Below are 26,878 nucleotides of genomic sequence, written 5' to 3'. Positions count from 1 at the left end.
TCACATAGGGACTGTCAATGACTTATACATTCAAAATGTTGCTGACAGGGCAGCTGAAATTTGAGAAACTACTTGCAAGAGAAGTCATCATCAGCCTGTGCTAGCTCTGACAGGCTTATAGGTAGGTTTCTATTCACACAGGAATTTATGTTAATAGAGTCTATGCTGTTTTGGGGATCATTTGACGATCAATAACAACATGGCATACTTTCATTTACTCATCTCTTTTAGAAGAAGTGATAGCTCATTGTTTTGATTTTAAAGTCTGTTTTTTATGTGAGAAACAGAAGCAGAAGGTGAAGCTTGGAGTTTTGTTTTTTGTTAAGTGAGCACTGAAAGAAATATTTTCCCTTTGAAATTGTGGAACATGCAATCCTTGTAAGAGAAGATCTCTTGAACTGCAAGTGTGTTGTTCTAGATGATCTTGTGAGATTTCAGCACACAAATAACCTGCACAGAAAACAATTCTACAAATAAATTTTAAGAGTAAATCAAGTACCCAACAGTATTACAACTTCATTTGCCATTATTTCCCGTCATTAAAAGCTCACCTTCATTTTTCAAACTAAAGTTGTCTAGCCTTTGAATTTTTTTTTCCAACCTGCTTAACACCACTGTAACTTATCAAGAGCATGTCAGATCGCTACAGGTACAGTAGCTTTGTTTTAGACTAATGTATGCATTCCTGGTAAACATGACTGCTTTGAACACTGGAGCCTGGCAAGCCCCCCATATCTCTTGGCTCTGCTTGCTGTTATGTTTCATGCTTCTGTTATGTGCAATGTAGAAGTGCTGCAGAAGCAATTTTTGACAGACTGGAAAAGCAGGCACTTTCCTCTGTGGTATTTTTTTGAGGGAAAGTGTATCCTACACATTCCCATAGCATACTGCCCAGACACACTGTGGCACTGCTGTGCAATTGCTTTGAGAGCTATACGGCAGGAGACCCTGTCACGGCAGTGGAGTGGTTTCAGCTTCTTGAAGTTCCAACTGAAAGGAAAGAAATTGCAAATACAATGAACAATTACTTGATTTCTTCCCACCCACAAGTTTGTGTGTGTGTTTGCGTGTGTGGGTTTTTTTAAGAGGGATTTACTTCTCATTTGCAGCTACTGCCTGCTGTATAAAGCTAAACAGGGAGCCCAGAGAGTAAGGCAAGACTATGCCTTTGCCATGAAGCTACAAAAGCAGAGGAAATGATCACAGAAAAGTTTTGTGTCTGACCTTCAAAGACAAAGAAACATTAGTAGATCTGAAATTTGAATTAGAGTTAGAATATATTTCATACCAAGCCAGTTGTTCTCTTTCTAGAGGGGAACTCCCTATGAATTTCACGAGTATGGAAGGATTTGTTCCCTGCCTGTATTCTTTTTGTAGCAATTGCAGGGGAGTTGTTAGTATTTTAGATGATACAGTCAGTGCTCACATCAGTACATTGGCTAACTTTTGGATTTGCAGTTAAAGTCTAGTTTAAATTCTGTGTGAGAGGGACTTACATAGCAAACAAACCCAACAACCTCTCAGCCCTGTGTGTCCACAGTATCCATGTTAAGTCCTATTTGCATAGAGGCACAACAGCAGTACAGATGTTTTCATCAAGAAAATCTGCTTACTGCACAGCACATCCTGAAATTCTGCAACCCTTTTTACTGCCCAGCAAATGTTGTCCTGCAGCACTAGAACCTGTTGAAAACAGGGTGGGAGACACTGCAGATAAAGGGTTTACAGTATGGAAAGTACAGTCACAGATGAAGCCTGATTGAGACAAGAGAGGGAACGTGCTCCTGTAAAAGTAATGGGACATGGGTAAGGATTTTGGGGCAGGGAGAAGGAAAGTGCATTTTCTAACTGGATTGCTTTCCAAGCACGTTCAGCAGAGTGGAGGCTGTTAGGACTTCTGATTTGGAGATAAATTTCTCCAAGGCCACAACATAACTCAAATGCTTGTTCAATTTAACATGTTATATTTAGGGATTTTCTTTATTCTGTATTGGGAATATTTCTCCTCAGCTCCTTTTGGCCAGAAACTCACCTGATCCTAAATGTGAATGTCCCTGTCTTTTGGAGAAGTCTAGATCCAGAAATGAATTTTGAAGTCCATATTCACTGACCTTTATGGATTAGATGAAATAGAAGCATTTCTTTTGTATTTTTTTACCAATGAACTTTTTCTAATTTATTAAGGGAAAAAAATGAAATTTTTTGTTCCCCGTTTATTCTAATTCACAGTTTAAGGAATGCCACAAACACAGGCAACCTTAGAAGCCATCTAATTAGTTCTGGTCCTCATAGCATAGTTTATTCTTGTTTCCTTTCATGAAATAGTCTAACAAACACATTCTGTTTTCTCTGCTGCCTAGAAGATTCACAAAGGGCCCATGTCAGTGCAAATCAGCTACAAAAGAAAGCCCAGTCTTAAGGATCTATTGAATTTAGACAAGCTTTTCATAGATGTCAATATCTTGCCAGAAATGGGCTTTATAAGAAATCAATACTTTACTATTAAAATATAGTATTATTTACAAAGGAGATATGTCCATTTTCTAAAAAAACATAGAAAGGCCATTCGTTATTAATACAGGTAGATATGAATCTGCCAAGGTTTGGAGTTACAGAATCTGCCCAGCTTTTGTCATGTTTCTGCATAGGACTCACCAGCATTCCCCATATTTGTCTGCAATCTGTCATATAGCACTGGGAAAATTAAAATGTAAGAAAGTACTTTCTTCATTTATTTAATCAAAGTGAAACTAGCTTTCAATTTTTCCTTGTTTCAACTTAAAAATACTTTTTCTTTAATCCAATGTCCTTTTTATTTCTACACGTGGCTGCCAATCCAAGCAATAAGGGCAAAGCTTTCAGGGCTGAGCACAAATACCAGAGCTTCTGGTTACTGAACATATCTGAGGCCTCATTTTCAGCATATGAGGAGGATTTGCAGCTTCCGTTATTGCATTTAGACACTTCAGTGGTTAAGGAGAAAGCATCAGAAGCTAAAAATACAAAAAATAGTTACATAGGATGACTAAATAGTCCTGAAAATGTGCCTATACATAATTTGCTTAGTTGCTTGGATACATTCAGGTGAGACTGCTATAAAAACTTAAATGGCTGTTATGGTTTGACCCCAGCCAGCAACCAAGCACCACGCAGCTGCTCCCCCCTCCCAGTGGGATGGGGAGGAGGATCAGGAAAAAAAAGTAAAACTCGTGGGTTGAGATAAGAACAGTTTAATAACTGAAGTAAAATAAAATATAATACTAACAATAATTAATAATAATAATAATGATTGTAATGAAAAGGAATATAACAAAAAAAAAGAGAAATAAAATCCAAGAAAAGACAAGTAATGCACAATGCAACTGCTCACCACCCGCTGACCGATGCCCCAGCAGTGATCTGCCCCTCCCGGCCAACTCCCCCCAGTTTATATACTGAGCATCACGTTCTGTGGTATGGAATATCCCTTTGGCTAGTTCAGGTCAGCTGCCCTGGCTATGCTCCCTTCCAGCTTCTTGCACACCTGCTTGCTGGCAGAGCATGGGAAACTGAAAAATCCTTAATTTAGGATAAGCGCTACTTAGCAACAACTAAAACATCAGAGTGTTATCAACATTATTCTCACACTAAATCCAAAACACAGCACTGTACCAGCTACTAAGAAGAAAATTAACTCTATCCCAGCCGAAACCAGGACAATGACTCACAAAGAAACTAACTCACTGAAACAAGTTAAGTTTCTAAGATTTCTATAATTATTAATAATGCATTTCCCTAAGTATTTAGGATTTTTTTGTTATTAACAGATATTAACAAAAATAAAAGGTATTTGGAAAACGTAGTTTTCAGGAAAAAAGAATTATCACTGAACTCTAAATTTTCAAAAATATTCAAATCAGAGATAAATTAATGCATGGAGTCTCTGTGCATCTGAAGTAAAAGCTATTTCAAAATACTTGTCAAGGTCTTTGTTATGAATCAGGTTAATGTCAATGACATCAAAAAACCTCAGCCATTTGCAGAAGCTAGTATTTGGTCCTTTATTACCATTCCCTACCAATATTGGGTCATATAGGGAAAAGTTCAAAGTAAGTGGTTTTGCTTTGCAAGCAGTTTTTCCAGGATTCCATCACTCCTACTCTCATTTTAACTCTTCATGCAAATGCACTTGTAAGATTGCATATGCCTCCCTGAAAATTAAAGCGAGCCAAGCCTTTAAGCTCACTTTGGAACAAATGTAACCTATGCATTTTACCACAAGAGTTAGTTGACTGTAACACAGGATACATCCCCCACAGACGTGAAACATCTCAGTCTTACAACTCTTCCAGTTTTTGCATGCCTGATTAGCCACTGTCTTTTCTCCCTTAGAACTACGTTGCTCCACGGAGCACATACAGTTTCTATAAATGCTCACACCATCAGTGTTATGGATTGGATGCTACTCTGTGCATTTGAAAGAAACTGCATTTCTGGAGGAGTTTTGAACTTGTTTTGCTCTTCCACTTTTTGTAAATGCTGACAAAACAATAATCAAACTCTTAATCTAGATCTTTTTGGTAATGCCGAAGAGCCATAGAGTAGGCCAAAGGCCAGTATCTTAACTCAGAAAAATATGAATATTTATGATGTTTCCTGTTACTGCTTTTGCACTGATAGAAAACACAGTTGTTCCTTCCAGCAGTAAATGCTTATTTTTAAGTGCTTTAAGAGTGTGAGGCCTTAAGCTGTTGAGCAATTGAGTGCGTGCAGTTCTCATTAACTTCAGCAGGAGTAAAGAATTCTCACTTGGCAAAAAAGCAACTTGTAGAACATCTGTTTCTTCGAAAATGACGTGAAGTGTGCTGAGAACTATACAGCCTTGCAATTAGAATTCATACCAAATGCTCTCCAAGGCCTTGTCTATACAAGAAAGGGCTTGTCAGTGTACTTAGATCAATACAGATATACTAGCTATACTTTCTTGTACAGAAAGCACTTACCTGTGAAAAGAATGCCCTGTCAATAGAATTTACAAAAGCTCACTGTTTGAGCAAACAGTGGTTTGTCTGAGATTTTTTTCTTTTTTTCTTTCTTTTTTCTTTTCTGAGAGCAAAAGCTGCATTCACCCTAGGGCTTTCTCTGTTTAAAAAATAATACAAAAAATATTAGATGTTACACTTGTAAGTACCATACCACAGAACCTTTTTAGTGTAGATTAGTCCTGCAACCTTGTCTGTCATTCTGATAGTAGCAGACAACAAAAATGTTGTCTCTTACACAAATGTTTGCCGGAGAAAAAAAATAAATGAAGTTTAAATATTCAGGTTTGAACATAGCTTGGTATGAATGTATTCTATAGACATTGTGGAGAGTGCGAAAGACTGCACCCGATAGCTGGTGCGCTGTACTCCAGGGAGTGCAGCAGTGAGAAGGCTCAGGTCAGCATCCAGTGAGCACATCTGGCAGAAATAAACCAGGGGCAGCAGCAACAACTGCCAAAGCAAGGACTGCAGGGATGGTGGTGGGGGAACTGAAATTGGGCCCGTTTATGGCCACTTCAAATTCTTTCAAATACCAGACCATGCAAAGAGACCTATCCACCCATCTATGAGGACATGAGCTTCCAAGTGTTGTCGTCTTCTCCCCGGCCCTGGAGAAAACTGATGGCTAGTTTCTAGGAAGAGCCACCAAAGTAGCCAAAGCTGCATAGTCAAACAATTTCTTACAGCTCTGCATACACCTTTTTTTGTTCCGTGCATATTGGCTCTTTACTTCAGTTTCCTTCCTTCCTGCCTCACTCAGACCTCATTCCTGATGTTCCCTTTTCTTCTCTACACTCTTCTTCTCACCTCCCTTTCACTTCAGCATCTTCCTATTTACTTCTCTTTACATGTGCTTTATCTCTTCTTAACTAATTTCATCACTATTCCCTGAATGGAAAAAAACCCAACCCAACCAACCAAAAACCCAACTATGAGACTAGCTTCCTCCTTATGGGCACTATAAAGCCCATTGCACTTGCTTGGTCCATCCCTGCCTCAGCTGGCTCTCTCCCTTGTTAGTGTAGGTTGAAAGATCTTTGTGGGAAGGATCATCTTTTATTCTGTGTTTGCTCAGTGCCCAGGGAAATAGACTTTATTTCACTCAGCCTCTGGGCAGTATCACATTAAGCTTTGCTAAGGGTAGAGGTTTAGAAGGCTACAGCTCTCCTAAAAATAATATAAAGATGATACATAACTAAATGTAGCAAATGTGTGCATACACACTGCACTGTAAAAAGTTGGAATTGTACTAGATATAGATACAATCCTGTTGTCAGACACATGCACAAAATTGACTCCACTGAGGGTTGCAAATGCATTATTAACAGCTGAATCTGTCTAATAAATTTTCACTACACCTAGTAAATACTACACGTATATACACACATACATATATGTATGCCAAATTTGGCAGTTCGGCTCCACCACTGAAGTGTGTGTAAGACTGAGCAGGTGCTAACTGACTTCACAGGCCACAGTTTGGCATGTATGAATCAGATGCTGGTGAACGACACCACCAACTGCAGATGCTTAATAAAGCTTCTCCCTTTAGCCTGCTCCCTCCTCTTTTCTGGTGCAACTACTATTTTGTCTGTTTGGAGATGGTAATGTTCTGATTCGGGCTTTCTGGCAGCAGCTGAGTGGCAGGTATGCAACTGCTTTCACAAGAAGCCATTGACTTCTGCACCTCAAGGAGGCAGCTAGCTTGTGGCTGAAGTGGCAGCAGTGAGAAACTGGTGCAGGAGCAACCTAAGTATATTGCTGAAAGGTGATATGGCAAGGAATGAACTAGGCTTGTGCCTTTTGTTCTTCTTTTTAATGACCTACAGAGACGACTCAAACTTTGTCTAGTGCTTGTGATGCGCTTGAGTTACTTTCACGAATGTTAAGATTTGCTTTCATGTTTAGCTTGATGGGCACTGAGGGATGGGGATTGGAAATTCTCAGGACTAATCACAGGAACGTGGATCTTGAATATGTAACAAAAGAGCTTCTTTGCAAAAGCTAAGCAAAAACAGCCTGAATAATAATAATAAAAAAATCTATTTCTCTTGGTATCTGCTGTGCCATAAAACTCCTACTTCTCAAAGGCTTTTTCTACATGGAAAAGGTATATTCTCAGTATACCTTAAATGGTAAAATGGCACAATACTCCTTAACATGTGTGTACATATTTTTTTATCTCTCTCTCTCTCTCTCTCTCAAAACCCACCTTAGCCAACACAGACAATTATCTGATACAAGAACTGCATGTAGACAAGCCTTTGTCTACTTCTTGCATGTCTTCCAGGAAATACAAGGCCAAGTAGGCCTTCTTTGTACATCAATCAGAAGTCTACAAGCACAGTTTCTTCTCTTCTTTATTCACTGTTGCAATGGGAGAAGTGATCTATATTCTGTCCCACTCCTGTCTCCACCAGCAGACAAGGAGTATGAATAGAGAAATCTGTGATTAATCTCCAACCAGTTCTAAACCAGTCACCTGTTGTAAACATCCTGCAAATGAAACACTGTTTTGTGTGCTTTGTATATGCATGCACGCTGGACCCGGTCACGCAAGGTACCTTCAAAAGCCCTCAACTTCTGAGCATCAACTAGAGGAGAGAACAACTAGCACCATGCAGGACTAGGGTCTCTGTGTATGCATATATCAGTTTCAAATATAACCCTGAAGGTGTTTAGACCTTCAAATAGCTACAAATCAGTATAAACTGTAACTTCAGAATACATGTCATCTCCAAGCGGGAGGCCTGGATCCAGAGATGACATCTCCACTGCTAGTCATACCTGATGGTTAGTCCTGTCCACAGTGTTGGCAGTGGAAGCATGGTCACGAGTGTTTTGTCGGACTCGGGTGGAGTTTTGCTGCTCAATGGTTGAGGAAGTGGGGATGCAGAACTCTCTGAAACACCGTTTGAAATTCTCATCTAGAAATGCATAAAGGACTGGATTAAGGCAGCTATTTGTATACCCTAGAGCAATACAGAAGTGCCAGGAGACAGTCTGGAAAGTAGTTTCTGGGATGTTGACCAGGGCTTTAATGATGACATAAATGTGGATGGGAGTCCAGCACACAATAAACACCGCCACCACTACAAGAACCATCCTCGTGATTCTCCGCAGGTTCCTGTCCTTCTCTTTGGAGCCAGATAACATGCGAACGCTCTTCAGGCGTAAAATCATCAGCCCGTAGCACACGGTAATGATCAGGACTGGCATGACGAAGGCAAAGATGAACACACAGATTTTCAGAAGGTTCTCCCAGTACCACGCAGGGTGAGAGAACGTAAGTGTGCAGTCAATAGAGCCTGGAGAAAAAGGAAAACAGCAGAGAAGAACAAGCGGGTCAGTTTTTCATTTGCTTTTCTTTAAACCTTTTTTGTTAAATATCATAGACAAATATACGAAGATCTACTAAGTAAACAGGTAAAATGAAGCAATCTGTGACCTGTCATCGGCACAAACATTGATAGGACACAGTGCTGCAAAACATGTTTGAAGTGTGAGTTAGAAAAACAAAACTGAAGTAATGTGTTCTCTTTTGCATTTTATTGCTTGGAATTGCATGTATATTGGACAAGAAAAAGAGTTGAATTGTCATAAATGCTTAAACTTTGACTCATTTTCACTTTCAGTATAAAACCTGGTGAAAAGAAAGATGGTTTAACCACCGTATCTGCTCAGAGTTTGGGCATTTCAGGGTAATGGGGAAGAGAATGGCATGACACCTAGTAACTGTGCACAATGGAGGGTTTGGATTTATGTCGAGATGCTGTCACTTCATGGAAGGTCTCTGAGCACCAGTGATCCAGAATGTGCTCTCTGCTCTGTATGACGTCCTGCCAGACTAGGTGCAACATATCTATGTCTGCCAACTTCAGTGGGAATATCCTGGGTAAAGCACAGGCTTCTGTGCTGTAGGACAGTGCACAACCGCCCCACAGCAGAAGGCAGGCAGGCACAGATGCTTTTCCAAACACTACAGTAACAGTGTGGGGCAGCAAGACTCGCACAGACCCACAGAAGGAGCTGGAGCTGCCTGTTATAAAAGACCGATCATGAGCAGTGCTGTGTCCAGTCAACTACAGCCACATGCAAAATTGTTGAAAGGGTCCATTTGCACTGACACCTGCTTTATACAGGTTGGAGGTCAGAAGTTAATTCAACGCCTCTACAATGAAGTGAAACAATGCAGAAAGGAGTTTAAACATTGAAATACTCAGTTTAGGAATGAAAGCCAGACTTACCATGCCTGTATTTAGTAGTTGCCATGAACATAACTGGCAGGCCAATGGCAGAAGAAAGAATCCAGTTGCAGACATTGACAATTTTGGCATTTCTGGGGGTACGGAAATCAAGAGCCTTAACTGGGTGGCAAACAGCTACGTAGCGATCCACACTCATGGTGCACAGTGTAAAGATACTGGTGAACATATTGTAGTAGTCTATGGATATAACAATCTTACAAAGGATGGTACCAAATGGCCATGTTCCCATCAAGTAATTTACACTCTGGAATGGCAGAGTACTTGTTGCTAGGGCATCTGCCAATGCAAGATTGAAAATATAGATATTGGTGGCCGTCTTCATTTTCGTGTACCTAGAAAAAAAATCAGCAAAGCATGTGAATGACCACAACTGACAATGTCAAACAAAATTGAGTCCAGTGCACCATCCATAAGAAACTTCTGTGAAATAATGTGATAGATAGATACCGTCAAAGATCATCTTTTCTGCTTTTAACCAAATGACCTTGCTATGGTTTATCTACAATAATGTTTGCAGTTCAGTGAGGCATTAGCTAAAGGGTGTAAGAAAGAAAAGAAAAGATTTAATTTAATTTGTGCAGAGAGGAAGGATACACGTAGAAGAAACAATATTATAGATGCTAAAGAACTGAGAAGCTGAAAAAAATTGTATTTGTACATATCAGACACTGTACTAAATAGATAGATTTTCTGTATCTGCTGATGTCATGCCGAGTATCAGAAGCATGGTCTGTAAAAAAAGAGAACTCATTTGTAAGTTGTGGAGTAGTAACGATGTAATTCCTTAGGGAATAAGTACCTAAAAGATTAGTATAATTATCAAATCCACTGTGTCTAAAAATTCAGGCTATTAAACTTTCTCGTTTGTTTCTAATTATAGAATTCTAAAATAATTTGTAATGATCGTTACGACATTGCTTTACTAATCTCAATGTCCAATATAAGTTGGACAGATGTTCTTTCAATCAAACCAGAAGACAGATGCTATTAACCATATGCATTGAATGTATCAATAGAACCACCACCTGGATGGATGCTGCAGCCCTATTGCTTGAGGTAGGAATGCTTGCTCTGCTCCACAGTCTTCAACCTCCATTGCACACCCTTCTTCCTACGTCTGTGCTGCTAACAACCCCAAAACCACTTCCTGAATTTTGAACATCACACTTCAATCACAGCTAAGCAGGGGGAGCTTTTCATGTTTTAATTATATTTTATGTTTAATTATGTTTTAATTTAATTTGCATTGCTCAAGGTAGAGTCCAAATTCCTCCTTAGTTTCATCAAATTTTTGAAGAGCCCTTCACTGTTTCAAGTCCATTGTGTCAGCTGAGTAGCACTTGAGATGCACTTTTTATGAGGATGCTATACTTTTGGAGTGGTACAATGAATGTTTCACTCTAAGTAATGTTCCTGGCCATGCTGCCCTGCAGTCCTGATTGCTGCCGAGGTTGCTGGGCACTGTGGCTGCCTGGCTTTCAGGGGGTCAGATGGCTTGCTCTTTTGATAAAACTTCCTTCTGTTTCTGCAAAATAATGAGTACAGTGTTTGATCAAACATTTTACAATTTATAGAGTGATTTGCAAGAGGAGTAGCCCATTTGAAAAGATCTTTCAGGCAACCTGCTGGGGAAGACAAAGTGTAAAATACAGTATTTCATGTTTTTTTTTCTCTCTGACTTTGATCTCTTCAGAACATGAGTCAGCTGCAAAAAAACCCTGATGACAGGGCTGTGTAGGGAACACACATTTGGAACTTTTTTGGTAGGGTCTGGAGAAATGCAGACTTCTTGCTGAATGCATCTAGATAGCTTTTATGATGAACATCTGAAGAAGTTTGTACTGACTTCGTTCTCTCGTTTTCTAGCACTGTGCATGAGGAGCTACTAACAACCCTATTTTCAATTTAGGGTGTTTTTTTAAAAAAAGATTTTCAAGTAGATCCAAGCTCTTTCTTGACTGCTGTCTTGGGAAAGTATGATCTGAGTATGATACTTTCAAGCTTTAAATAAAACCTATATTCTGAAAGTACCCTAAAAACTTTTCTTACAGGAGCACTCCATTTATCCAAGATTGTAATACTAACTTAGGAAGAGGTAGATGCCTCCATGCCTCTCTCTGCTGGGAATTATTTTGAAAAAATGTACAGGATTGCAGTGTGGGAGAGGTACACAATAAGCTGCAGGGAACAGAAAATATTTTCTGGGCAATTTGCTGGAGAACCTTGCAGAGGAGAATGAAAATAGCAACATTTTTATATTGACTTTACTATTACCCAGAATGAAAATGTTGTACTAAGCCCTCTTTTTGCCATGCCTCCTGTTGTTTATCAAAAATGAACGTCTTCTCCATAGGTCTGACAATAGATCCAGGACTAGCTAAGGTTGTGTCCAGAGAGCTAACCTGGAGGTTTGATTGCGTTGTGAGCAGACATATCCAGCTTGCTCCAGTCTGATCCACTCAGGCAGTAACAGCGGCGGAGGGGCAGTGCCTCTCAATTCTGCACAGACAAGGAAAGGCGATGAGGATCCTGCACCCTCACCCAGGCTGCTGATCCCTACTCAGCCCTGGGGTGATCACCCTGTCTTTATGGCTGGACAAGAAAGCACGCTTAGGTATGCTGCTCAGTGCTGCTGTCATCACACACGACTCTGGCACAGTTTTGTTTGGAGAGCACATCATCAGATGATAATGATAATGTGTTTTTTTTATCAGTAATTAAAGCCATTCTTATGATCTAAAGGGAATGCTTGATACAGCAAAAAAAGAAATACATCAACCAGTATGTAAGTGACTCTCAGGTTAGCATGCCAGAGGATGGGCAGGGAAAAGCTCCGAATAAATGGAATAAAGTTTCTTCATTGGGACTGGCATGGGCCTTATCCCACTTAAATGCTACACATTTTTCAGTTTTGCTATCTTGCTTTCTTCATCAATTTAAGCTTAAAAGTTCTTGGACTTATTTCATTTAATGGGCTCTATAGGCTATTAATGAAGGATTTTTCTTGATGTACTCTGTAATCTTTATATTTCTGATCATGCTGTTCTTACAGAGAAAGGAAGCAGAGCTTTTGTGGTGATAGAAAGTATTTACCTCCACAATTGCCTAATCAACAAAAGCCTATTGAAATTCACGGTATTCTTTTCAGTGAACTCTATGGGATTTTGGTGTTTCTCTGTAATGAGTATTTCAAGATTTTATAAAGGGCTTATTTCTGAAAGGTACATTTTGTTAAACATGTATTTTTCCAAATAAATAGATTATCAGTGTCCCCAGGATTATTTTTTTGGTATGAACAAATAAATACTGAAGCAATTGATTAAAAGTAATTTTAACAGCATGAAAAATAACAGGCCCTCAAAATGGAGCTCTTCAAAGCCTTGATCTTAACTGTTATTATATCTTTTGCTAAGGTATCAGTCTATCTATTTGAACAAGCAGCACAAACATTTCCATCATCCAGACATAGATGTGTATGTGATGAGATTTCTATACCTCAGAGGGATTGGATTTTATATGTAATTAAAGTCACAGGATATCTATATGACTTGTAATACCAAAAGTATTGTGTTTATAAAAGCAATCTTTTAACAGATATTGTTTTCACACTTTCATTCAAGGTCACTAGAGAATTTAAAATGAACAGATGTGTAAAGAAAGAGTCTTAAATACAAACCCATGAAAATCTGAATGCTGGTATTTAGATTACACTGAAATTTCAGCATCTAAAACACTAACTATATTAAATTTTGCATGACAATGAGCAAGGTTGCAAGTGAAGACAGAAGTTGGCTTTTGGCAACATTACTTTTATTTTTACAACTCTGCAATGAAAGAATAATAGAGCAACATGATGACTCAATTTTTTTGTGAATATTTAGCTTGATACTGCTCTTGATACATATTCAAATTAATTATGCTCATTACAATACTGACACCCACTAGTATGCCCTTTCTATCTCCTCAGTGCAGGTTTTGTATTATAAAGTATGTTTATGAAGCGTTTTTTTGTTGGTAGTAGTAGATGATAGATCAGATTTACAACAGTAAGAATATACTTTATGTCTGTCTAATTCTGTAGGGAAAGCTCAGCCTTGCCTTTATCTTCAATCCAGCAAAGCTTTAAAATATACTTGAAGTTTGAAGATCTGAGCTGTAGAGGTCCACTCAACTGGGATTTGCTTGGAATAAGAAAAAGCAATAGAGAAAAGTATGAGAATCCTACTCAGTCACTAAGTTCCTAGCATTCAAGGGTAAATAGAAAGTCTTGAAATGACCTTTTCAACTGACAGCCCATGGGCTACTTGTAGTTTGCAAACCAAATAAAACGTTCACCAAACTGACCTAGAGAGACCCCCAGCTCCATTACACAACGTGTAACAGCATCTTGAGCAGGAGCCACGAGCACCTTCCCTTCCACCTCACAGTCATGCAACAAGAGAGATGTGAGCACGCTTGTGCCTCTCTTTCTGCAAGACACGTGCCACAGCTCTGTTTCTGGCCTGCCCACTCCAGTGGTTTAGTCTCCACCTTAACACCTCCAAAATTTTTTGAAGAGTCTTTTCTTTTAAGCCTCAATGGCTCAAAAGTAAAGAACAAATAACATGAAGACCATATCTTTTCTTAAAAAAAAATGAAATTTTTTGTTCACATCACACTTTATCTAAGCCTAACAGACACTGTTGGTATACTGCCACCTGAGTCTTGTCCCTACTGCTTCTTGGACAAGCCGTTTACATCCATGTGGATTGTTGAAATATACCCTCCTCCAGACCCTTCAGCCCTTCTGTACCAGATCAGTTTCACAGCATCTTTGTACCACTAGGCTGGTGCAAAGAAGCCAGAGACGGGGTCCATGTTTAGCCCAATGAATATAGTAATACGTACCATTACAAATTAATTTGAAAACTGTTCCTATCTGAAAAACAACAGTGAGGAGAAAAGCAGAAACAGTCTTTTGCACTTAGGAAATGGGCTGGCCAATGATAGATTGGTAATAACTACTTTCAGCAACACAAAGGCATGCAAGCTTTTGTCCACAGAACGCTAAATTGGAGACAAAGACTGCTTCAACTGATCTGTGTTTAAGTTCAATGCAAAATATATGAAAAACTGGCTTAATTACAGGAGATTCATTGCAGAAAGCAGTCGTTCATAAAAATGGTTTGGCTGCTGAAAGAAACAACAGCCAGCAATTAGGTCTTGCATACAGACAACCTGACATAACTCTTGTTGATGCCGGAGGAGATTAGGTTAGTGTTTCAAATTCATGTTCTTCTTGCATAAATGACTTGTTAAACAAATGAAGAATCATTCTGTGCATATGTTAGATCAGTTGAGGTCTCCTTGGGTGGGAAGATTAAAACATGTGAAGTATGCCTAGTTTAACCAATTTAAATGAACATTTATTTCCATGGCTGTTCTGGTGCATCTCATATATGCAACTCAAAAATAGTAGGAAAGAGGGTTTTTTTGCATGCTTTTCTGAGATATCAGGTACTTTCAATTTTTGTTGAGCCCTTAAAGCTTTGACAAAGGTCATGTCATATTCAGGACAATCTGGAAAAACCCTCAAATATTTCTTCTGTCTGCCAATCCAATTAGTATGTTTGACACTGAAATGAAGTCTCTCAGCTAGGCCATATTCTGGAAAGTACCTTTGAGCTAAAGGGTCTCAAATCATGGACTTAACTGATGGCCATCCTATCTTATTGCCCTTTTTCTTTCTTTGCATGGTAGTGGGTATCTATAGAGTGAAAGACCCGTACTATATCTCAGCCACAGTTGCGATGTGTGCTGTGGCAGACTGTTACCTATTAACGTTTTGAAGTCATATATACTCTGGATGAGCCTAACCTATCATATGCTCCCTGTCTGGGAGCATATGACTTAATCAGCTTGAAGATTTAGTCTTTGATTTTTCTATTCATGGATACTTCAGAATGCTTATGCCTTAAGCCATTAAATTCAGGCTCTGGGTACAAGCACCATAAATTTGTGTACAACCCTTACACGTTATTAGGTGGTCAGGCCACCCAGATTGGAGGTGCCATACCGTGGTTAACAATCTACTCATCCTTTTGATTTATGTTCTTCTGAAGACAAGGATGTAATTTAAAAATAATAAGCCCTCAGGGAAAACAAACAAACAACAAATTGACAAAAACCCCTTCAGCAGGTACAACATTATAGCAGAAAATGTTCACACTTAGTTACAATGAAATTGTGCAATTTGCAGCACATTCACTTACTTCCTGCACTGTTCCTTAGTTTGGGGAAGGGAGGAAGATTCCACTGCCTTTAAGAAGGACAGAAGGAGTGGTTGTTTCCTCCTGTTAAAGCCTTGCATCCTGACTCCCAACACGGCACTACCTGGTCACTGCTGTGACTGGTGATGGTGGTTTAATTAGAGAGATGAAAAAACACAGGAATATCAAGCATCACTTCAGGTGTCAAGGCATGACATAGTAAGGGAGCGTACTAGATCTAAAATTGCAACGTCTAGTTATTTGACATACTCAGTCGGGAACACAGCAAGGCCTTCACATACATTATGCTGGAGCAGCCTTCCTCTCCCTTCCTCGCACATGGGCAAGGGGATGTCCATTTTCTGAAGGAGTTCGAATGTATGTGCTAAATGTGGATCTGAACTTAGGGCAGATAACTGCTGAACTGTAGTTGCTTCAGCTGCTACCTCTCTTCTCCCTAATACTTTGTTTTCCCACTGCCAAGTTCCTTTTTCACTTTATTCTCCATAGCGCAAATGAAATTAAGCCAGAATTTCACCAAAGTTTACTTCCCTTGGGTCATCTTGCTAGCATCTTCGACTTCCCAGCTTGTCCTTTCCTTGCATTGGGGCAGCATCAAGGCACGTGCAGATCCACCAGTGTTTGCTTACAGGAGCCAGGCAGGAGAAGTAAGCAGAGCACACCACTTCTCGTGGAGGAGCACCGGCTCAGGGCCATTCCTCCTGTACTCAGAACCAACCAGCGACTTCTCTCAGACCTCAGCTTTGGGAGAGGGAGAGCTAAATGAAAGCCTTTTAGGCAGAGTCAACTTTCTTCAGACTCTAGTGCTGGTCTTTTTGGGAATGATGTGGCACCAAGTGAGTTGGGAGGGCATCTGACTCATCCTGCTTTCAATAATTACAATACTGTGTTGAGCTTTGGGCTAAAATTCACTTGTTGCTTTCTTTATGGCTCTTCCTGCTTTTTTGCTACTGAAAGGCATCATATAGAGGTTCTCTTTCCGCTATTTAGTTTGATTCAGTGAGTTTAGTCCCTCCCCAGAGAAAACAAAACAGGCTTCTTTCTTTGGGAAAAATATCTATTTTGGGGGAGGAAGGCTGGTCCTTTCCCTTGATGTCTGACTGAGAGGATTAACAAGCAAGGAGATTACTTCGGACAGAACACACAAACTCCACAGTAGTCATAACAGGTAACTATTTTATTATTTCTCTCTTACTATCTTCATGCCTTTTAATTGACATGTATATGCGAAATATCCTGGCAGAAATCCATACAAAATAAAGCTGATGTGATGCATTCTTTCTTTTTTCCAAAAAGGGGAGGGGAACCAGCCAAGAACACATCGTTATAGATATATTCATATCAACTTGCCACACAAACATTTAGGATGTTGCAATGTCTCATAACTCCTATTACCCTCATTTCTTTTTCTTTTCCCAGACACTATAAAAAGCTACTTAATGATAAAAAACAAATGACAGTAATATGTACGCTCCAATGCCCAAACAGTCCTCTGCTGGTACACCTCCTTCCCTTCCAGCCTAGTTGAACTGGGGAAAAATTATCTGCCAATTATTCCAGGACTTAATCTGGCCTGTTAAACCACCCTTAGCTGAGTCTCTGTTTGCCTGGTGCTGAGGCATATATGGGTCTCTAGTAAAGGTTGCTGCTTTTGCAGTTATTGTGTAACACACCTCTCTGAAATAAATTAATGGTGCTGAAAAGGCTAACTCTGATATATTGCTATTATCCAGCAGCGGGTGGTTATTGCTGAAGTTTTTGCTTTGCTAGGAAGACATGGAAAGGAAAACTGTCGGTGTCTTCAACTTAACTTTCTCCCCTCTGCCTTCAGGGAAGTGTGATTGAGAGTAAAACCACTGACTGCATCTATGATAACTGCGGCGACATTTTTCTAGGGGGGACAAGTTAACAGCTATTTTCTCTGGTTTCCCAGTGCTGGTTCCCTCCTCCTGATTTGTAGACTGATTACCTCAGGTGAGGACTGTACATCAAACATCCCCTGCTCAGCAGGGAAGCTGGCAGGGAAGCCTTTGAAGACAGTTTTACCGCTAGTAGATGTGAGATCCTCAGAGGTGTGATGGGGAACAGCAGTGGTAATCCTCCCTGGTCAGAGGGTATCAGGGAGGTAGCATGGGGCTCGAGGCAAGGCCACAGACTGTAGATAAATGTAATGCTAAGTATACAAGGTATGGTCTCTCGCATACAAGAGATTGGGATCTTCTAGTGAAGCTGTCGAGTGTGATCTGGAAAGGAGCGACAGAGGTGAGACAAAGGGACTGGAGAGAGAATAAACATGGAGGAAGACTTGCCTGTGAGGGGGGGAAAGGGGAAAGCAGGCGATGGTGGAGGCGGGCGTGACGGAAAGAAGGAGCATGACTATGTGTTTTGAGAAGACTGGATCAAAAGTACTGGGAATCATGGATTTAGTCTCCATGTGACAAGGATGAGATTGCGTCTGAAACTGGGGCTCTGAGGGAGGTACTGAGACCATCACCTTATGAGAAGGATTTGGGTAACTGGCTTCTTGGATGATTTTTCTATAGAGGCAGCACATCCCAGGGCTGGAGGTTAGCACTGTGCAAGGGGAAAACAGGAAAAGACACCCTGACTGCTGCTCCCTGTTCCCCCTTAAGAAGGAGACTTCTCTCAGCTGGGATTGCTTCATACAACACAATGAGGAGGAGATGCTCCATTTTACACAAACATTTTTGTTTTGAAGTTTTATTCCTGATCTGAGATACAAGATCTTATAGCTGATAATTGAACACTTCTCAGTAAGAAGGTGGAAAAAATATGCTATTTCATGTCTTTCACAGTTATTTGATTAGCTATGGGCTGTCATCCCTACTTTTTTTCATCATGTAAATTCAAAGGGAAATATAAATAAAATTTAGAAGTGTTTAACATTAAACGGATGAATGAGAATGCTTCTTAACACAGCTGGGCTAAGCTGTGGAACTCCTTGCTAGTGAACACCATTAAAAGCCAACTTCCAAAAGGGAGCAGGGGCTTTGAAAGATAATGATAGCATCCCCACTCATAATACCATAAACTCAGACTTCATGGTATAAACCAAAGAAGGCACAGATAGTTAGAAAAAGAACTTCGTTTGAGATCAGCCTAACCACAGCAATTCAGAAAATAGTTGCTTTCAGGTTTTTAAAAAATATAGTTATGATGAGTGGATTTGTATTTTGAAGAGAATCATCAAGGATTGAAAACTTGTTTTCACTTGGAATCATAATGAAAATAAATCATTTTCTGAAAATGTTCGTTAATCAGGATCTCTACAACATCCATCTTAGAACACCTAAGCTTAAAAATAACCAACTTAGGATCTTTAAGAATGTTTCAGAATTCTGAAATTTTACTTTAGAGAATATTGGTTTCAAAGCAACTTTGTTTAGAAGTGGTAATATTTGTGACCTTTTATTTCCAACCTTATTTTTGATTCTGATTTTTTTGGGACTGCTGCATGTTAGAAATGTCCACAAAAAGCTACTGAATAAGTGCTGATGCAAACTGCAGCTCAGAAAGTCCCTCTGCAGTCTAACAGACTGTTAGAAGGATTCTCACATGGTGATACCCCTATTTCTTCCACTCTTCGACTAAACACCAGCTGCTGGCTATGGTTGGAAAAGAGGTTAGTAAGCTAGACTATGATTCTGAGACATTTGGGCTTACATCATGTTATGTTTGAGATTTTTGTAAATATGTCACCTTTTGATCTAGAAAAATTATAAAAGCTTATCAACAGTGTTCAGCAAAAGCTATGCCTGATGATTTGAAAAAATACTGTAAGTTAAAATGTAATAAAGCAGTACTTCAGGATTCTGTTAGCTAATTAGCTCATTAGTCATTAGCTTGCTAATAATTACATAATATAAACAATATGTGCTTACAATATTTTCTAATTTTACTGAAGCCATGAAAAGTTGGTACAATTTGACTTATTTTTATAAGGCAATTAAAAAAAATAATCAGGAAGTGTTTAACATTATTTTTCATGGGAGCCATTACCAAAATGATACTCCAGGAAAAATACAGTGGGATCAAAACAGATCTTTTTTCAAGAGAAATTGAGTGAGAGGGGATGTTTTCTGCCCAGAAGTACCTGGTGGTAGCCGCTAGCAGAGCAGGGGGGTCTGCCCTCCTGGGACATGTGTGCTGTTCCGTGGGCGAGAGCTCGCTGGGACCAGGGCCAGGCACGGGGTGGCACAGGGTCTGGAGATGAGTGTGGGGCTGCAGAGCTCTCACTCATCCCGCAGTCACCTCTGCTCCCCCCGGGAGATTGGGGTTATCCCCAGGTTGCAGACTAATGTATTTTTGGCTGATTTTTGACCATGTCCGTATCAATATAATTTAAAAAAAAAGAGAATACAAAGGTATACATGCCATTTTATCTGCTTCCCTTGATCTTGGGGGAGGGAGGGGAGCCGCTTGCTAGTCAAACATTTACTCACTAGCAGAGGTTGATAAACTTCTCTCACAAACAGTGTGCAAACAGGGACACCTGCCTTTCTGTAATGCAGGATGCTGAGGGTCACCCCCTCACTATGCTGCTCATTTAATTCAGCTTCTGTGCTGTTCCTGCCCAACCTGACTCCCTCAGTTCTGTCCCCAGATCTTCTCTGACTTGTGCTGGTGAGCAGTATCAATTCATAATTGACATGACTGGTTAAGGCTGCTGTGGCTTTAGTTAACAGTTCTTAGCAATGGGGTGGAACCTTTTCTTTGCAGACAGTGGAACAGGCAGGACACACATTCGCACATGCAATGCCATCCAAATGCAGAGAAGTTCATGAGGCTGTGGACAGGAAAGAAAAGAATGAATTTTATGCATTTCTTGGTTTCTAAGTTCCCTGTCTATGCTGCTACAAGAGATGCTGTAGGCCTTCTTTCACACTGCATCCATGCGGTGGTGCAGACCTCCTGGGCCATGTTGCGATGACAGGACCAGCCAACATTGTGTTCTTGTTTTGGCTACAAGCGCAGTGAGTTGGGATAATGTGGTATATTCTTGTCCTGGCTACAGTACAGTGAGTTAGGACGATTAGGCACTCCCTAACTGTACCTGAAACTCCTGTTGCCTGGAACCGTACCTGAAACTTCTGCTGCCTGGACCATGGCCTGCCCTGGAAGGTGCGAGAATTACCTGACAAGAATTGTGGCCAGAATGGAAATATACTGACCAAAGTCAATCATCTCGTGACCCTATAAAAAATGATCCTAAGTGAGGATCCCTTTGAGCTCTCTGGGATCGCAGCAAGCTGTGACCCAGTATCTCCCCCTGAGTTGGGATGCCTCTCAGGGTAGATTTCATGAGGATTTCAAAGAGTAGATTTCTTGAGGATTTCCAAGATCGTCCGCTGACAGATGCCGACAAAGAAGAGGGGGTCAAAGACCGTCTGCTGACAAATGCTGATGAAGGAAATAGTGAGTAATTCACTACAATTAGATTTCACGAAGTTTCAAAGATCATTTGGTACCAATAATTTACTACAATTGGCAAAGAGAGAAAAATCTTGATCACAGGTTAACCTCCGTATCTCTGTATGTGTGTTTGAGTGTGTGTGATTTGATTTAGGAAGCTTCGTAGTGTTGATTATAGCAAATTTTATTAAATCAGTCTGATAATTGGCTGCTGATTAAGTATTGTTAAAAATCATATAACCTAATCTTGTGATTTACCATAATAGTGTTAATAAATCTTAAATTGCTGCTACCTCAAAGTCGTATAGGATCCATAATCACTCATTCCCTGACAAATTGGCATAGTAATTCAACAGGAGATTGTCCTTACTCTTTGTATACCTTCCATTAGGCATAAACTGTTGACCAAGTCTGGGACTAAGTCTGGATGCAGCCGCACCTAGACTCCACTCTGAGAAGCAGTTTAGAAAGCAAGGGGGTCCATTCTGAACCTCGTGACTCAACGGGAGGGTCTCCCTTTTACCCTTTTGCATCTCTGGTCTCTGTGTGAATCATTCTAACTCGATTCTAACTCGATTTTCCTTTTTATGTTTCTTCCATGTAGCAAGTAATAGAGTGAACCTTGCCATCGAACTTTGTTAAGTCGCACTTTTACAAATTCACATCAAAATCACCTTTTGCTAATACCTTTGACAGTGATTCTTTAAGTGATCTAAATGACTCATCCGCGACAATCCATAACTCCATGTCACCTTGCAAAGAAGAACCCCTGTTTTTTAGAAAAACTTGCTTCACTTCAGCCACTTTCAAGCTCGTCATCATTTCAGTTTATTTCTCTAAACAGACTCTCTCCGCTTCGTATGTTATATGACCTCATTCCAAACCCCTCACTTTTCCCTTTCTGTGCACATGTGTGAGAATATTCATCCCTCTGGTGATATCAGTTCTTTCTACAATTGAAATTTCACCCCAAATTCCGTTCTACTTAGTAAAACAGTTTTCCTGAAGTGTCAGTGAGCCAAGCTGAAGTAACCAGAGCTTTCAGTACTGCATAGTCTTTCCCGATTAGATGATGTTTCAGTCACAGCTCTTTTTTTCAAAACACTATTAAGAAGCTGTTTTGAGAAATGTATAAAGAAATCTCTTTGTTTCAGAGAGGACTTCTTTCCCTGTTTTAATTTTTTTTTTTTTTTTTAAGCAGAGTAATCATTTACTCTAATGAAACAAGACATTTCCTTCCTCCCGCGAAGGATCATGGAGAACCTGAGGCCCCTTTGTTTATGATATGTGACAAAATTAATAGCAAAGCAATTAAGGAATCACTCTTGACTTGAGTGACTTCAGCGGCTGTTGGTGGAATTACAGCCACTTGGCATCACCGAGGACTGGAGCCTCCGAGAGCTATTCCTCTCTTCCAGACCAGCGATGCTAAGGATTTTCATCTATGATCTAGTACAGCTTTCTAGCATATTGCCTTAATCACCGGGCATATTCTTCTTCCCACTCGAATGCGTGACTAATATCCCACTGACTTGATGAGAAAGCTGGAAAAGCCTATAGATTACTGTGTAAATTAATTCAATACCACATGGTACTAATTGTACACTGTCTTCTTGTACTCTGCAGCAGCTAGAGGTAGCATTTGCTGTTGACATAGCCATAACAACATTGTGTTCATATTAGTAATTTACACTTATACAAAGCACATGAGGAAAACAGATAATAAAAATTATCTACAGATTTTTCAGATTACAGGAAATTCATGGCTGGCAGTAAAACCTGACTATTACTGCTGTCACTCAGAAGGCATTTTTTTGTACTTGACAAAGGAAGCAGCTTAGTGTTAGTAACATGGGGTTCAGCCTCACGCCCTACAGATATAACATGTAAATATTAATCCAAGGATGAAAGTATTCAGCTGAACAGGAACCATTTGGGAGAATAAGGAGAGTGGATGAGAATGCATTAATTATAAAGTAACATGTATACACACTGGAAATCCATGGACCTGCTTTGCATGAAGAGCCTGATTTTCCTGTCGATAATGACAATACGTTTCTAACTCCTTGTTGGACATGTCTGCTTTCTGACCCCTGTTTGCCCCAGCTGGGATAACAGGGTGGCATTGTGGACTGATAGTGACAGTTCCACATCAGGCAAGCACTTGCACAGCTCTGCCTCCAAGCCCATGGATCTGCTTCATGCAGACAAGCTGTAAGAATAATAATGTTTATAAGAATAATATAATAATTATTAAAAAAATATTTCTAAAGAAGCCAAGCATGAGATACTAGCATGCAGCACACTGAATATGAAGTCACTGTTGCTTTCACTGGGGGTGGACTCTGAAAGGTGAGTTGGGACAGAGCTTCAAATATCTAAGCACCTACCTCCCAACTCCTAGTATTTTCAAGGCAAACTAAGTACCAATATCAGTTTAAAATCTTATTTCTAGTAGGCTCAATTCTTCTCAAAATTAATATGAACTTCAATGTTTTGTTCTTGCTGAGCAGGCGTGGTGTGAAATATAGATAAAGAAGGGGAGCGTTATATGATGCCAAATTCAGTCCAGTGAAAGGTTTGCCTCCTATCTGTAGTTGGATCCAAGGATACATGAATGTGAGCACATAACCTCACCATTTCATATATGCATATTATAGGATTGGGAATACTGTCATGTTAGCAACAGGAAATAAATTGAAAAGTTCCCTATTGCTGTCTAGATATACTAAACCTATAGAGAAGCACAGAAAGGAAATGCGTTTTTATGTTGCTTAAACCACAGATCCTATTCAACCATTAACATGTAAACACTTTTTCATCCCAAATTGGTAAACAGCTGCATGATATTAATTGGGAAGGAACTCTTGTCATACCAAAAGCTGTTCTTGCACAGGAGACCCGGGTTCGGTCCTGCCTTTGCCATAGAATTCCTGGATGGTTTTGGAGAAGCCATTTAATTTATTTGTGTTTTCCTCTGTAAAATGAAAATATATTTTTGCCTTCTCCCATTGCTTCTGGCTTTTGTTTTTAAGCTGTAATCTCAGGGAAAGATGCTCTCTTTAGATAGAAATCTAAATGCAAGTGCCTCATTCAATATGGCTTTGTGGTGCAAGTGTAATTCAATTAATTAATGTAAAAAATATGAACCTAGAATGGGTTATGCTCGGTATAAATATATAATTCCAGGGACAACCTGTGGCATATTTCTCTGCTGACAGCTATCCTGGCTCTGTTACATTGTGCATCTGCTTTTTCTCCCAGAGGAATGCATTCAACACTGCTCAGCCGGTTGCAGTCATGCCCCTGTTCAGAAGCCTTTCTGCAGCTGTATCTTCACACAGATAGCTTGAGTCTCGGACTGACCAAAACCACAGAAGAGAATCTCCCCAGCTCTGTTGTTGTGGTTTAACCCCAGCCGGCAGCTAAGCACCACGCAGCCACTCGCTCACTCCCCCCCACCCCTGGGACGGGGGAGAGAATCAGGAAAAAAACCTCGTGAGTTGAGATAAAGACAGTTTAATAGGACAGAAAGGAATGAAAAACAATGATAATGATAATAATAATATGACAATAGTAATACTAAAAGAATTAAACTATACAAAGCAAGTGGTGCACAATGCAATTGCTCACCACTCGTTGACCGATGCCCAGTTAGTTCCCGAGCTGCAATCCGCCCCTCCCAGCCAGCTCCCCCAGTTTATATACTGGGCATGATGTCATATGGTATGGAATAGCTCTTTGGCCAGTTTGGGTCAGCTGTCCTGGCTGTGTCCCCTCCCAACTTCTTGTGCCCCTCCAGCCTTCTTGCTGGCTGGGCATGAGAAGCTGAAAAATCCTTGACTTCGTATGAACACTACTTAGCAACAACTAAAAACATCAGTGTGTTACCAACATTATTTTCCTACTAAATCCAAAACACAGCACTATGCCAGCTACTAGGAAGAAAATTAACTCTGTCCTAGCTGAAACCAGGACATCTGTGCATTTAAAATGTAGCCTCTAAAGTATAGTTAAAACCATTAGGTCTCTGAACTACTACAGTTTGAACCACTGATGCATATTATTTGTGTTCCCATCAGGGCTATGAGCTGCGCAGGCTTTGCAGTGACATCCCCAACACATGCCGAAGGAATCATCCTCCGCAGTGCCACAGCACCCTACCTTCACCGCTATCCTCACCCCCGGCTTTTTGTAGCTAGCACTGTCAGCGCTGCACCCACCATGAAGCCATCCCGGTGCCACTGGCCTGCAAGCGATGCTGGGCGCCAACCTCTGCTCCTGCCTGCCAGCTCCCTGCACCCACGGCACCCATGCTCGACGGCTGCTACCCCGACTCCTTAGGAAACATAGCGTTCAAAGGGGAAAGGGACGCTTTCGAGACCTGGGGGAAGTGGAAGCGCTGGGGCTGCCCGGCAGGGAGGGAGCGCTCCCCAGGGGCACCCCCCGCAGCAGCGCCCGCTGGGCTCTGCAGGGCTCAGCGGCTGCTTGATTCGGAAACGACGAGCAGCCACGAAGGAAGAGGAGCCCGGTCAGCCCCGTCCTGTCGCGTCCCGCCGCGCCGCTCCCATCCCGTCCCGCCCCGCCGCTCCCGGGAGGTGGCAGTGTTACCCCACGGAAGCCGCCCGCCCCGCTCCCAGGCGGGCAAAGGAGCCCGTTCGGTCTCGCTCGTCCACCCGTTTTCCGCCGATTTACGGGCACGGAATTTCTGGTACGTGAAAGACACTTGCGAGTGACCTGTAAAAGCCCGGGTGGGCTTGTGGGCGAGAAAGTTGCGAAGCGCTGCAGCACAGCCGGGAGGCCGGGATTACGGATAGTGGCCGCGACCCTGGCGTATTTATACACGTGTATACGCATGTATTTATTCATATACATATATAAATGTACATGAATATAAACATATATATCAAGACTTGAGGCACAGGATCTATAAATCCGGGCAGAGAGAAGCGTTTAGCCGCGATGCCATTTACATTTTGCTTGTGCGTTTGGGAGAGCTGGGGGGAAAGACGCGTGGATGTGTGCCGGGTGTCCGTGCGCGACCCTGTACCCGCACACGCTCACAGGCAGCGGCTGAAGTCCCTTTAAATCCTCCCTCCTCAGCGGCCAGGTGCGGGATTCAGGCCTCGTTGGCCACAGCAGCTCGCACGGAGGGTCCGCAGAGCATTCCCAGACCCGCAGCCGTTTCTGACGGACCGCCCAGCCCGGCCGGTCCTCACGGCCCCACCGCAAGTTTCTCTTCCCCGATCCTCCGGCTCCGGCGTTTTCTGAAAAGCCCCCTTCCCTTCCCCGCAGGGGGCAGGAGCCCCTCCGCACTCCCCCCACCCCCACCCCCAGTGCGGCCCTTTGCGTGCTGGCTGCCGGAGAAGGACCGCAGCATCCCCCGTCGGGACGCCGGTCCGCAGCCCGGCTCCCCGCGGCGGGGCGTCCGCCCCGACGGCAGCGGCCGCGGGCTGCGGGGCAGGGCAGGGCAGGGCAGGGCAGGGCAGGGCAGGGCAGGGCAGGGGGGGCGGGGCGGCACTCACCTGACGATGACATACATGACCAAGAAGTTGCCGAAGAGCCCCACGACGCAGACCACGGAGTAGAGGGCCATGATGGCGATGGCCGTGACCACGGAGGGGCCGCTGCCCGCGGGCGCGCAGGGCCCGCCGCCGCCCGCGCTGCCGTTGGCGCCGCCGCAGGGCTCGGAGCGATTCCAGACCGCCGCCGCCGCCGCCGCCGCCGCCGAGGCGTTGCCCCAGGCGCCCGGCGGCGCGGCCGCGCAGGGCGGCGCGGCGGGGCGGCAGGCGGCGGCGGCGGAGCCGTTGGCGGCGAAGGGGACCTCCAGGGCGCCGGCGAGGAGCGGCGCGGAGCCGTTGCCCAGCAGGTAGGCGACGGCCAT

The 26,878-nt window shown here is 41.9% G+C and overlaps 1 protein-coding gene across 2 annotated transcripts; it reads right to left on the bottom strand.

Annotated features, from left to right (window-relative positions):
• On the bottom strand, positions 1–26,878 carry OPRM1 (opioid receptor mu 1). Of its 2 annotated transcripts, none has more exons than XM_050893276.1 (4): positions 26,520–26,878; positions 9,272–9,624; positions 7,812–8,332; positions 1–467 (listed from the first exon to the last, which is right to left on the bottom strand). In XM_050893276.1, the coding sequence occupies exons 1-4, from the start codon at positions 26,876–26,878 to the stop codon at positions 435–437; spliced, it is 1,266 nt and encodes a 421-aa protein (XP_050749233.1). In that variant the 3' UTR covers positions 1–434. The 2 variants fall into 2 exon arrangements, with proteins under 2 accessions (XP_050749233.1, XP_050749232.1); XM_050893275.1 differs by lacking the exon at positions 1–467 and adding an exon at positions 693–990.

Source organism: Gymnogyps californianus, chromosome 3, assembly GCF_018139145.2.
Source record: "Gymnogyps californianus isolate 813 chromosome 3, ASM1813914v2, whole genome shotgun sequence".
In the NCBI taxonomy this organism is placed as follows: domain Eukaryota; kingdom Metazoa; phylum Chordata; class Aves; order Accipitriformes; family Cathartidae; genus Gymnogyps; species Gymnogyps californianus.
This window is presented reverse-complemented; position numbering and strand designations above follow the sequence as displayed.

What these genes read in the sequence shown, in the direction of transcription:
- OPRM1 (XM_050893275.1), bottom strand. Translation starts at nt 26,878, where the DNA reads ATGGCCGTCGCCTACCTGCTGGGCAACGGCTCCGCGCCGCTCCTCGCC. An exon ending in GTCATGTATGTCATCGTCAG is followed by an intron (nt 9,625 to 26,519) that starts GTGAGTGCCGCC and finishes TTTTTTTTCTAG; the next exon opens with GTACACGAAAATGAAGACGG. An exon ending in AACTACTAAATACAGGCATG is followed by an intron (nt 8,333 to 9,271) that starts GTAAGTCTGGCT and finishes CTTTTTCTCCAG; the next exon opens with GCTCTATTGACTGCACACTT.